Source organism: Haliotis asinina, chromosome 10, assembly GCF_037392515.1.
Source record: "Haliotis asinina isolate JCU_RB_2024 chromosome 10, JCU_Hal_asi_v2, whole genome shotgun sequence".
Lineage (NCBI taxonomy): Eukaryota > Metazoa > Mollusca > Gastropoda > Lepetellida > Haliotidae > Haliotis > Haliotis asinina.
In genome coordinates this window covers 43484376-43498263 of record NC_090289.1, presented here as the reverse complement: position 1 = coordinate 43498263, position 13888 = coordinate 43484376, and the positions used below count along the sequence as shown (strand labels likewise).

At 37.3% G+C, this 13888-nt stretch overlaps 1 protein-coding gene across 10 annotated transcripts in view; it reads right to left on the bottom strand.

Annotated features, from left to right (window-relative positions):
* LOC137298201 (diacylglycerol kinase beta-like) overlaps positions 1-13888 on the bottom strand; it is a 99992-nt gene that overhangs the window by 37463 nt on the left and 48641 nt on the right. For all 10 annotated transcript variants that reach the window (XM_067830367.1, XM_067830369.1, XM_067830364.1 and 7 more), the window contains exon 2: positions 7841-8752. In XM_067830367.1, coding sequence (XP_067686468.1) covers positions 7841-7904 — 64 coding nt within the window. In that variant the 5' untranslated portion in view covers positions 7905-8752. The remainder of the gene's footprint in view (positions 1-7840; positions 8753-13888) is intronic.

The window sequence follows — 13888 nt, the reverse complement described above, 5'->3', positions numbered from 1 at the left end:
ATGAAATGCTGTAATATATGGATTCACGTCGGCCTCTTTCCCATTTATATCTTTACGACACAATTAAATAATCAGTACTTGTTTGTGAGACTAGACAGTTTCCTGTCATATCCGAGACCTGCCAGGGAAATCAGGCATGATTAGCACTAATTAGCCTCGTCGCAGCAATCAGGCAGTCAGCGAGGGGTGCCAGGTGTTGGGCAGTGGAGCGGCTCCAGGGCTTAATGAGTTAACAGCAGATCATACCATGGGTAGGGGAAGTAACCAGTGTTTGCAATGCTTTAATTTGCTTTTTGGCCATTAGGGCCTGCTACTGCTTACAGACTTTAAAATGAAACCTGCATGTTCATTTTGTTAAAGTGAAACCAATAAAATCAAAGTGGACTACACTGTATGTAGTTTCAGTGTCTATCTACAGATGGGATTTGGCTGTTGCTGAGCCAAGTGAGAGAATATTTATGCTGTATCATCAATTCTGCAGCAATTCTGCAGCTTTAAGGTCATCAGCAGTTATTGAACCACTTACTGTTATGTATCCGTAGCAATTAGGGTCAGGCAAAGTAACAACAAGTAACATCACTTTCTCTCACACAAAAGAGCAGTGGGGTAGCTTAGGGATAAAAAGTTGGCTCTTAATGCCATGACCTGGGTTTCGATTTCCTATATAGGTACAATGTATGAAACCCATTTTTGACATCCCCTGCCATGATACTGCTGTAGTATTACTAAAAATTGCGTAAAACCTTATTCACTCTTTCACTCACTCACTCCACACTAAGCTGACAAACCATGATAAAACAGAAGTGTTTTTCAAAGCAATAAATCCCTCACCCACACAACAGCGACCTCTGCTACAACAATGACAGATCAATGCCAAACACTGGGAGCCATACACCTCTTCTAACAGTACCTAGTCACCCCTATAAAGTATTGTCACTTGTCCTGTACTACAAATGCCCAGCTGTTGTGTCTCCATGGACAGCAGAATGTTGATGGTTCTGTTCTCATATTGTTGTCCGTGCTTTTTATCTGCCTCTAGATAGCTTTACAGATGGAGTGCATGAATCGGCATTGACCTTAAAGCAGTGTTCACACTGAAGCCGAAAACCTGCACACTTGACGCATAAATTAGTGTGCAGTGAAGTTAGAAGTTTGCACCCTTGTTGCAGGATAATGTAAATGTGTAATTTACTGTTGTTTAAAACTACTTATTTGTTTGCCAGTTAACTGATCAGTGCTGAGAAAATATCTGATGCGCTTCATATTGTTTTTTTTTTGTCCTCCTTAAAAAGTGACACTGACAGATGATGTCTTAAATGTGGTATGAAACTGAAGTTGACTCCCAAAAACATGCCCATGACTCACTTTTATGATACCAGGGAGTCATGATGACTCCTAAATATTTATGCCTAGGCAAACACTGCCTTTAAGGCTTTCACTGGGCTGCCTTTTGTGGCAAAATGTGGTACCAACAGCATTGGGGTCATTTTAAGGCATTCAAGGTGGCAGGAAGCCTGGTCGTTAATGCATTTGCTCGTCATGCTGAAAACCTGGGTTTGATTCCACATGTAGGTACAATGTGTGATGCTCATTTCTGGTGTCCCCAACGTTAAATGGTTGGAATACAGCCAAAAGGGGCATAAAACTAAACTCACTCACTCATTTACTATTCCACAGCTGTCTCATCTTGTATTGTTACCTACTTTGCAACTGGCATCCAGATTACTTTATAGACAGGGTAGGTGAATAAGCAGTGACATTGAAGGCTTTAACAGAGGTCTTTACAGTGCCTGTATGTGGTACCTATAGCCTGGAGTCATCATATGGCATAGTCAAAGCAGGGTGTCATGCTAAACGGGGGTACGGTATTTCTCTGGAGCTACTAGAGAGATCCACACACATGCACATTCACAGCTGAACACAAACACACGCTTTTATGTCGCAAAATATAAGAAACGCCCCCACGTGAACTCTATTATTTCTCAGGTCTGTTACCTCCACTTTAAGGGACAATGACTTTTTACTTAATAATGCATCATGATGATGATGATGATGATGATGATGATGATGATGATGATGATGAAATGAAATTTTGCTGTGCCCACTGTCATTGTTGACTTTAACAGTGACTACAAACAGCAATAAAATCTATCACTTTTAAACCCTTCAAATGAACGAAGTACAAATGATGGCTCATGGTGCATACAGATTCTACCAAAAATCGTATTTTATGAGACAATAAAAATAATTCCTTAAACAACAGAAAAGTAGCTTATCCATAAATCTTTTAACGTTTGAACAAGTAACAAAATGACGTGATACTAATGAATGTTATATACAGGTACGGTCGTCATTAACCAAGGAAGTTAACTTAAGCTTGATTAATACATGTTGTTGAGAAAGCGATGGTTACGAGCGCGGAGTTTCTCCGAGCCTGAATCACTCTAATGACGTGGGAATCAAACAGCTGGTCATATTTCTTGCATCAATAATTATACGGCACCAATTGCATAAATATGTCAATAATTGTGGACTCAGGATATAATGAATACGTTCATCCATAGTGAGGCTGCGACATGACGCTGCCATGTTCGATGTTGATGATGGGAAAGAGGGGGGTGTCAAGTCTTCAGGTCACTGGATCTCTGTCGGGTAAATGACACATGAAACAAGATGCTACCGGTTTTGTTGTTGATACACCCTAAATGTGATCTCGTCATCACCGAATCCAAAGCAACGCCAGATTTAGAGCCTGACATAACCGGTGCCAAATGAATGTTTCATTAACAGCTATGAGGACAGCAGCAGGAAGGATGTATTTAGAGTTGCATCAAGGGTCAGACTGAGATATAGAGGCATGAAAATACATGTATGTTGTTTCTTAGGTTAAATTCAGTAGGAAATCTTAAAAACAGAAAGTGAGGAGTTCCCAATAGCTATTGAAGTATTATGGTGAGTGAGTCAGCAAGTGAGTGAGTGAGCTGGCGGGTGAGTGGGTGGGGCAGGCAGGTGAGCAAGTCTGTGGTTAGATGAGTGAGTGAGCAGATATGCTTGTATGTGAGTGACTGAGATAGATTTACACATCCTTCATCTGTAACCTACGGAGGACAGTGGCCTATATCTTGTCTCTCCACTGAGCAGAATGATCTTGTTTAGTACCTAACATCTTAATGTCTTTAACAAAGGTGTAAGGCGCTTCAATAGAGCATTTCCTGCAAGTGGAAAGGTGTTTATCAAGATCTGTCAATCTAAGTCATGGCAACTTTTCTGGTATTTTGGTACTGGGGATAGTTTTTGTTTAGCATCTTCCATTTTAAGCTTTGGATCAGGTTCGTTTTTCAACCATTAATTAAACACTACTCAACAGAAGTTCCAGAGCACTGGACTCTTCCATATCACTTGATATAATCTGTCTGGGTATGACAGAGGAACTGCAGTTATTTGAAAGAATAGGGTGATCTAAAAATTCTTTCGCTTTGGTGTACATTGTCCTTTAGTTCAGTGATAACTTGGTGGATATTTTTATATCTTTAAGCTTTGAACTCAGAATTGTTTTCAACGAAAGTTACAAATGTACAAAAGAAATTCCATAATCATCCTCAAAATATCAGAATGATTTTCAGACATTCTCACTCCACATGCAAGAAAAGTCTTAAAGAAACTTGGTTATTTATTTTGGGACTTGAGAAGAGAATTACAGTTAAATATTCAAACCATCCAGCCTTTTCTATCTTACTTAGAGAAGTTCAACCTTGTGAAGGTAGTTCTTTCTGGTCTCAGAAAAACAGTAGACTCAGTCAACATCACTTCTACTTTCCAGTAAGTAGCTAGATTAACCTTAAAATATTTATATTCACATCAATTTGGCGTGGAAACAAAAAGATGAATCACTTCAGCTAATCATTCTGAAGCTGATCAAGGACAAAAGGTGATGTCGGTTTGCGAACCTTTGCAGATCGAAAACCTGGAATAGATGCTTTAAAAGTAATAGTCAGAGTAATAGTCAGAGAGCTTTACACATAGATCTCTGTCAATATATTGTCTGGCAGTATACATCTAATGGAATTGGGTATAGTACCATCTGCCTCTAGGTGACTAAGTACTGTGAAGGTTATCTGAGTTTTAGGGACCAGAAATTTGAAAATTATGTTTTGTAGATTGGGAGGGTTCATGGCCCTGCAAATTCTCCTTCAGACTAAATATACTTTTCTTATTTTTCTATATTTTGAACAGTATCTAAAATAAGCAAAACCTCCTATTTTACCGATCTTCACTCTCCACTACTTATTGGTCATTCCTTGTCTAATTACTCATATCAAATATGTAATAGACATATTTAGCATTTTATTAGAAGGAAGGGGTTTCTCGGGAAGGAGGGGGTATGTATCAAATCCTATGGAATGAAGTTCTTGAAAATGCACTGATATCTTGAACTGGACCCTTTTGAAGTCCAATACTCTCTATCATGTACAATAAACAATGGGACTTTATATAATGGGTTTTTGGGGACTGCTAATTTTAGTTTGTCATATGCATTTCGGCTAAAACAGACAGCAAGTGGCCAGACAAAAGCACAGGTCAGATAAACACAGGAGACTTTGCGTGAGTGTCATGAGTACGCTACATGTAATACAATCCTTCCCTTACATTACAATACATCATTTGTTTACTGCAGTATTAGGACTGAAGAAGTGAGTAAGTGAATGAGTTTACTTTCATGTCACACTCAGAAATATTCCAGCTATATGGCGGCGATCTGTAAATAATCAAGTCTGGATCAGACAATCCAATGCTCAACAGCATTAGCATCGATCTATGCAATTGGGAAACTGATGACATGTGTCAACCAAATCAGCAAGCATGTCCACCCAATCCTGTTTGTCGCCTTTTATGACAGGCATAGTCACCTTTTGTGGCAAGCATGGGTGGCTGAAGACCTATTCTACCCCAGATATTTGTGAGTCGGACTGACAAGGGGTCATGACAACAATGCAATATTATCATCACTTATTATCAGTCTCAGTGAGAGAGTGAGTAAGATTTAAAGTCACATTGGCAATATTTCAGCCATGTTGTGATTATAAATAGTTCTAAATTCATAAACCATACATGTAATATATAAAAATATATTTTTTTATTATATATATAAAATGGTCAATGTGTGACGGTTTACATTAGTACTGTGAGTCAGCGTTTATCTGTTTATTGACAATAAATTTTGATCAAAATGAAAATCGTAAGTAGTCACCATACCGCAATCCTTAAATTTGATATTGAGTTGCGTGCACGATCAGCATTTATTCCTTTGATGTGTACATTTATTGCTCGGAGAATTAAACTTTAAAACTGCAGACAATTCTGGTTTGCTTTGATGTGACTAGCGCTAAATGAAGTTTGCTAATCTGTAAGAAACTAATCATCACGTTGTGATGAAATGTTTAATTTCAACGCTATCGAACTTAGGGTTTGCTTGATCACTACTGACGTAATAAGTAAATATTGATGTGACAGTCTTGAACTTCTATTTATAGCACGGTTTATGCACCGTTAATGATTTGACATATATTTCAGGTTTATGCACAGTGTGTTGATGAAACGAATACTTTTTGTCGACCACGTAGAGATTATGATAAAATAATCTGTAGTGATCTTCGAAAAATATTACTTTATCAATACAAAAATAGTTCTTATTTCAAATGATATATGGAGGATGCATGTGCAACTTTAAACTGGTTAAATAGTCTTAAGTCCTGGAAGTCCAGCAATATCACTGTTGGGGAGACCAGAAAAGGGCTTCACAAAGTACCCATGTGGGGAATTGAACCCAGGGCTTCGATGTGATGAACCAATGCTTTAGCCACTGGGCTACCCCACTGGCCCTTGAGTTGCAGCATGTTTATCAGAAGAAATGTTGCTTTACCAAGTCTGTCCCAAATTAAAAAATTATAGTGAATGAGTAAGAGAGTTTAGTTTAAGCCACTTTTAGCAATATTCCAACAACATCATGGCAAGGGACACCAGAAAACACATTTCACACAATTTACCCCTCTTACAGTTATAAATGTAAAGTCTTGTGTGACTGACTTGGATAGGCAGGGTTTTCAGGTTTTAAAGTTAATGCAGAACTGTATAGTTTGTCGTTCGTACAACTGAACCATACACATAGCAACCTAGTAACCCTGACTCCATGAACTTACCCACCCTAACACAAATCAGCTTCCCCAACTCACAAAAATCAAACCATTCTCCATCACAGTAATTGAACCGAACGGTTTGTATCCACATGATCAACGCTTTGTAAATTGTAACAAAAATTGATTGGACCGTTATGCAAGATGAGTCAGCTAATTAATTCCATTGTCTACACAGCCAGATTTACAAAATAGCGTTCTGTTTCATGGTGTTATGTAATACAAGACAACAAATAATTATTATTATTTTATTTTTTTTGTAATTCATGTACGACGGTAGGGTTCATTAGCACAATCGATTCTCACACACATGCACGACAACAAATCAACTAAATAGAGAAAGGACACTGTCCATTTTCACGTAACTTGCTTGATTTGTGTGCTGTTTGTTTAAAATTATTGAACACTACACTTAACAATATTCCAGCAATTTGGTCTGCAAGTAATCATATCTGGACCAGACAATCCAGTGACTGGCATCCTGAGTGAGTTAAGATTTAGCATCATATTCGCAATATTTCAGCCATATTGTGATGAGAACATTTAATTGTGTGTCATAGTGACTGATATCCTGAACAGTGATTTACTCAATTAGATACGATGACATGCATCAACTAAGCCAACAAGCCAGACCACCCAACCATGTTAGTTGATTCTTGCAATATGCATGATCTTTGTTATCAGAACCATACAAAGAAGTCTTTTTCTACAATTTCTCATAATGATGGAAATTAGTCTGTAACTTTAAAAAAGGGTTAAAAAAAATCGAGATTATATCCATAATTACATTCATAGTCCAATCTTGTCACTCATTGAGTCATGACTCATCCAGAGAGCATCCAATAATCAGAGATAGGTCAGGCAGTGATTATCACACTGGGTTAATCATGGCAGACATTTTATCCAGACCCTTCTCTTATCAAAACATGGCCAAGCAAGCAAGCATGTGTATCCATGGAAAGTTAGAGTTACTAACTTCCAGCATCAACCTGGCATCATGGCGAGATTCAAGGCATGGTTGTTAGTTATCAAAGCATTGCTGTTAACCGTCAAGGCATCGCTGTTAGTTATCAGGCATCACATTATTTATTAAGGCACTGCTGTTAGTTCATAGTCAGAATCATAGTCAGATATGGTAAGCTTATGGTACCAGTTGTCAGACTAGCATTATTTGGGCTGAATGGATTAGACAGCTCCTGCTTAGGGGTCTTCTTCAGAAAGAGTGGGTTTGATTCCTTGGTAGTTGTATGATCCCCAGGGAGTTTGAGATTGAAAATACTATGTGCCGTTGTGATGGACATCCAATGATCGAGGGAAAAACAAAGTGCCCTTGAGCAGTTGAACTGGTTAACTGGATATCGGCGCTATACAAATGTCTAGTATATACATATATATAAATGTCTAGTATACAGCTCCAAACCCCCAATAGTGTACTCTCAAAAATAATGTGTCTTAAATGAGAGGGAAGAGAAAAAACTATTCTAATGAAATAGTTAGAAAAAATATCATTTGATAATCAATCAACAGATTGTGCAAATAGTATAAGTTTTCAACAATTTGATAACAAAACCTTTTTTTACTTAGACATATGTGACACACGGTTGCTTTTTTGCAAGGTTAAGCATAAATCAGAGCAAGTTTGTACTTACATGACATGTACTCCTGCAGTTGTTGGAACTGCGCTGGATTGAGTTTCTGCCACTGAACTGACATATTGACAGTTGGGACAAGGTTGAGGTCAAGGTCAAAAGGTGACAAGAGTAATCTTGGTGTCAGAACACTGACATGGCGACTTCTGACATTGAGAAGTACACAAGGTCACAACTTTCACAACACTTTCACCCAGAGGAACTCCAACCAGGCATTTTGGTTCACAGACACCTTAATCAGTTCTCAAATAGAAGAAAGCCTTTTCCATAAATATTGTCTGATCATTTAGTTTGCCACAGATCCTTGAACAATCGCTAAGATGGCAGTACTTTCTTCCTTCAAAGAAATAGTCATTGATTACCTTATGTTGAACTTGGCATCAATCAAGTAATACACTGCTCTTGCTTCTGTCCTGTGTTCAATGCTTATACAACAATGACAAGCTGTAGTTGACACTGGTGGTACAATGATGCTAGTCACTTCTGAACTCCCTGTTTGCTAATATTGCTAAATACCTTATCGAGGAGGTCAGAGATAATTAGGACTTCCTTGATCAGTTCTCCTGCATCTCAACAAACAGTTGTTTCATGTTTTAATGGACCATCCTCCATTGTTCCAATGGATGGACCCGGGTACACAATATCACTGTTTACTTTCTCCACACTTCCAGATTACCAAGAGGCTGGTACCATCTGACTGCGCTGAGATCAATGTCAAAATTCACATACTGGACACTGGAGGAGGTGTCGATGGAACAATTTTGGAAAGTGCCAGTTGTGAGGTGGGACTTAACTCTGATCAAATAACTAAAAGGGTGCCCTTTGTCAAGGCAGGAGTCGGTCTTCCATCTCAAGATGCAGGTTTGGTCCTCGTGTCTCCAATCAAGCTTTCACCTTCAGCCATGGTGGCATCTGAAACAGGCAATGTTGAAATTAGGCAAATATTATAAAGTTAGGACCATAAATAGGCCCCAGAACCCAAAATCCAAACATAACCTGGATAGGTTATATTTCATATTTTGTATTGTTTACTTGACAGTCCGTTTGACTGCATTTGAGACAGATGAATTGCTCACTTACACAAAATCAAATAATTGCAACCAAACCAAATTTTGCAGTCACATGAAATCGACAGAGCAAAGGTGATGATTTGTCTCACAATTTGGACGCCTGAATTGAGTTGTTTATCATATTTCACTTTTCACTATTTTGTAAAAAGAGGGATGAGGAAGGGGAACAACTTCCTGTTAGAACAGTCAAGTAATTATCAAGTGTGTGTGTGGTGAAATTTCATTTTCTCATATATATCCTGCATGCTTGGCTATTCTACGTGCAAGTAGTCCCCCCACGTAAAAATTGTGAAAAGTGACAACGAACTAGTGATTGTTTGTTGAACAACGTTCATTTTTGCCTCTAACCATGGACGATTTGACACATATTTCATCATGAGTGAGTGAGTGAGTAAGTGGTCTTATGCAGCTTTCATGAGTTGTTTTATGCAGCTTTTCATAAGTGACTGGATGAATGAATGAATGGATGAATGAATGAATAGATGAATGAGTGAGTGTTTTTATGCAGTTTTTCATAATATTCTATCTGCATCAAAACAGGAACAGACACAAAAACACCTTCAAACATTGTACCATACAGATAATCAAAACCATGTCATTTGCAAGATGAACAAACACTTAACCACCAACACCTTCAAAAATTTGTTCAATCCTGAGACACAAAAATTTACAACAAATGTGAAAACCCCAACAAGACAATGATAATAATTCGTATTCTTAATGGTTACATTTATCCACATGTTTGACAACAATGAGCTCGAGAAACAAAGGCAGGGTTTCCGTTGTGATGTACCCCTTGCCTTCTAACGATGCTGCTATTTACCATTCATTCCTATCTATATGAATCTAAAATTATCTCCACACCAATTAGGCATCATATTGTGTGGTCGCCATGGCGATACAAGTGTATCATTCATGAACATATTGGAAGAAGCAGCATTGTCATGCTTGTGGCGCCAATAAACAATGGGCGTGGCAATAGCTGAAGGACAGAATTGTCCATTAATATCAGGATTCTATATGTGATGCAAAAGAAGACTGTGTAATAATAAACAGCCTATATCATCAACGCAAAAATGGTTATTATCATGTATCGTATGGTACTAACAGCCTAGACATTGTGGCATTCTTCCTTAATTTTATTGCTATGGCAACACTGAAGGGATGGCATTCTGGGAGTGCTCATGTGGATAGGAATATCTTTGTCTTCTGACATTGTTCGGTGACATGGCAGAGCAAATATTGACAATGCATCCAGATCATACAGACAGACATTTAAGAAGTAAAGTTTCTCCACCCAAAGTGTAGTGTATTAAAGTGTAGTCTACATCAAATTATTATGGAAGGATGTCACCATTTGAGTGCTTTGACAGTATAAAAGTTCAAGGCAAAACTATATCATAAAGTCCACTGACACATTATGAGATAAAATTTTAAGTGTACATTTCTTCAGCGTAAAGTACATGTAATTTGTAAAATGTACATAGCTTTAGCATTTACTACATTTAAAGAATACATTGCTACAGCATAAAGTATATTAAAAGTGTACACTGTTTCAGTATAAAGTACATTTAAAGTATACACTGCTTCAGCATAAAGTACTTTTAAAGTGTACATTACTTGAGCATAAAAAACACTTAAGGTGTACATTGTTTTACCAGAAAGTTCACTTAAAATAAACATTGTTTCAGCATAAAGTACATTAAATGTGTACACAGCTTCAGCATAAAGTACATTTAATGTGTGCATTACTTCAGGGCAAATTACATTCAAAAAGTACATTGTTTCAACATAAAGTACTCTTAAAGAATACTTGCTTCAGTATAAAGTACATTTAAAGTATACATTACTTCAGCATAAAGTACATGTAAAATGTACATTGTTTCAGTATGAAGTACACTAAATGTGTAAACTGCTTCAGCTTAAAGTACATTTAAAATGTACATTCTGTTTTGAGTGTGTTACCAATGTTTAGAGTTTGTGTGTGGACTGTGTTCACTTTTGATATCGCATATGTTTAATGGCAATAGTATAATTAGCATCAGGCCTTCTTGATAACGCTCTGTTTGCCTGCCCTTGGCAATCTATTGCATACTTCCTGTTCGATATAATTCTAAGTGAATGGCTGTAACAATTGTTTTAGCATAAAGTTATATTTAAAGGGTACCTTATTCCAGGTGGTTGTGATTTTTCAGAAAAGCATCTCAGCCAAAAATGTTTTTACTAAAGAGTGCATATGATGACAGTCTGTTGTTTGACACAGTAATCAGTTATCTTCCCATGTTATCAATGAAAGAAAATACTACACAAATTCGAGGAAGAGGCATTGTAGTCTACAGATGTTCATTATCTGACACTACAGTCTGTAATTTTCCAGCTATATGTGATGGTCTGTAAATAATTTGAGTCTGGACCTGACAATCCAGTGATTGACATCATGAGCAACAGTTAATGCAACAATTCAGCAAATGACATGAAATAACATAGTTTGTTGAGAATATGGTATGTTGATATGATGATCATTTGTTATTCTAAATGCCACATTCAGAAATATTCCAGGTATATCACACTAGTGTTTTATTTTAATCTGAAATAGTCAAACTAGTGACTGATACGATAAGCAACAGGTCATGTTTTACAATGAAATGGCAATCTTAAAGTCACTGTGTAGACTTTACTGCCTAAATTTTATTAACTTATACCTTAAATCATTGCATCCAAGTATAGATAAATATTTTTCTGGTTGTAGTGAAGTTTTAAATGTCCCATAACAATCATAACGTGTGCTATTATTCAAACTTGCTTGGCATTCCTGGTGAAACATATTAATAGATTGATAGCGAAAATCGTTAATAAAAACATCAATGTGACCAACAGTTTGTCTTACCCAGAGATACCCATAACCGTAGGAAATAAAATAAATATCTTCTGCTTGATGCTCAAGTTAGTATGCCCATACTATCTAAGAGAACTAATATATTATAGGACAGTTCTGGAATATGATGGTTACGCATGTTAAGAATTTTAAGCCAGCATATTTAACATCTTATCTGTGAATTTCATTATCATAATAACATGACCTTGTAACTCTATCTTATACTGACAATCTGTCGAGTGTGAGTGAGTGAGTGAGTGAGTGAGTGAGTGAGTGAGTGAGTGAGTGAGTGAGTGAGTCTTTCAGCAATAATTCCAGCAATAAAGTATTAAGGTCCCATCAGGCCAAAAAAAAAAAAAAAATTATAAAAAAAAAGAAAAAAAAAGAAAAAAGGTCCCATCAGGCCTCTTTATCTCGGAAAATAAAATGGATGAGCACAGGCTGTTACTGTTTAGAGTTGGTTTTAATATATTCTGTTGATGCCTAAAAGTCCAGTAATCTCTGTCATTATCTGATATTCAGTGTATGCTCATTTCACTGGTAATCTCACAACCACACAAAACAAATTTCATGGATTCATATCAAAACCACAGGTTTGTCAATAAACTACACATAAACTGTTCATCTCCACTCATGACAGAATACACTCCTACATATTCTACATATGACATATAAACAATGCAACTCTGTAAATTGGGTTTTTGTTGAAACAGGTTCTATCGTATGTGATATGAAAAGTAGATATACAAAGCATATACATATATTGCTAAAATCATGAAACTTAATCAGAAACGTTTGTCCCCTGCCTGATTCTATAAGTAACACATTCATATCTAGGCATAATGGAGTTCACTGCCTTGTCACATTCACTGCACAATTACTAAAACAATAGCATGCAGAACAATGATACCCAAAGACAATTAATTGTGCACTATAAAGAACATCAGTTGTCAGCTAGTTCCATGACTTGGTGCTTTGATTCTTCTTCACTGACTCAATGACTGTTATTGTTCATGTCATGGGGCATGGTGGGCGAGCTGGCTAAGGCGCCAGGCTAGTGATCCAGCGAGGTTTCGGTTTCGGGATCGAGCCCACCTGTGACCGGGTGTAAAAACCTTGGAGTCAACTTTGTGTACAGACTCTTTCAGTGTTGTCACAACCCCTAGTGTACAGTACGCAACCCTGTGCACTTAAAAGAACCCACGAATCCGTTGGCATATGACCAGATGGTGGCCACATGAACACGTGCATACACTTAGTTGCAGGTACAGCAACGTGCAGTAAACTTGGACAAAGTGCTGTGACTATGTGTCCCAGTCCACCCAGTACCTTGTTAGGTTGAGAGAGCCACAATAAACTCGGTGCGCCTAGTGGCAGCAAGAGTTGTATACTCCCGAGGGAGTTGAGATTGAAATATGATGTGCTGTTGAGATTGACATCCAGTGATCAAGGGAAAATACCTAATGTAGTGCTTTGAGCATGCTTTATGTGTGGAATTCAGCGCATTATAAATACACATATTATTATTATTATTATTATTAAAACTATTGAGGAAGGACAAATATTTCTTATCAAAACCAAAATAATGTTTTCCAAATCAATACCAAACCTCTCACATAATATATAGTGACAGGTGCTACCAGTTTTTATCTGGTGTAACAAGGTTATAAACCAGGTGCAACAAGCTTATTACCTGAGGTTGCACCAAGTGCAAGCAGGATTCTTTTCCATGATTTCACCACTGATATGTTACACAAGATCATGAATCTAGATTAAGACATCAATCTGAATGGCATTCTCAGTGTCTTTGTTCCTGGCAGCCTCGTCAAATGATCTTATAATTAAGAATAAAATAAACCAAGAACACAGTAAACATGGCCACTACAGCAAACGTCGTCATGAAAGTATTAACTTGTACAGTTATGTTGACAGGACTGCGCACCCTTGTCTCTAAATTGTTCATTCTTCTGACTTGATCTCAACTGAATATACTGTACTTACTGAATATATACTGTAAATTTCCTGCCTTTTTAGATGAAGCTGTTGATATTTCCAGCAGCTGAAGACAGGTTTGTGAAGAGAGCAGTAACATTATTCAGTCAA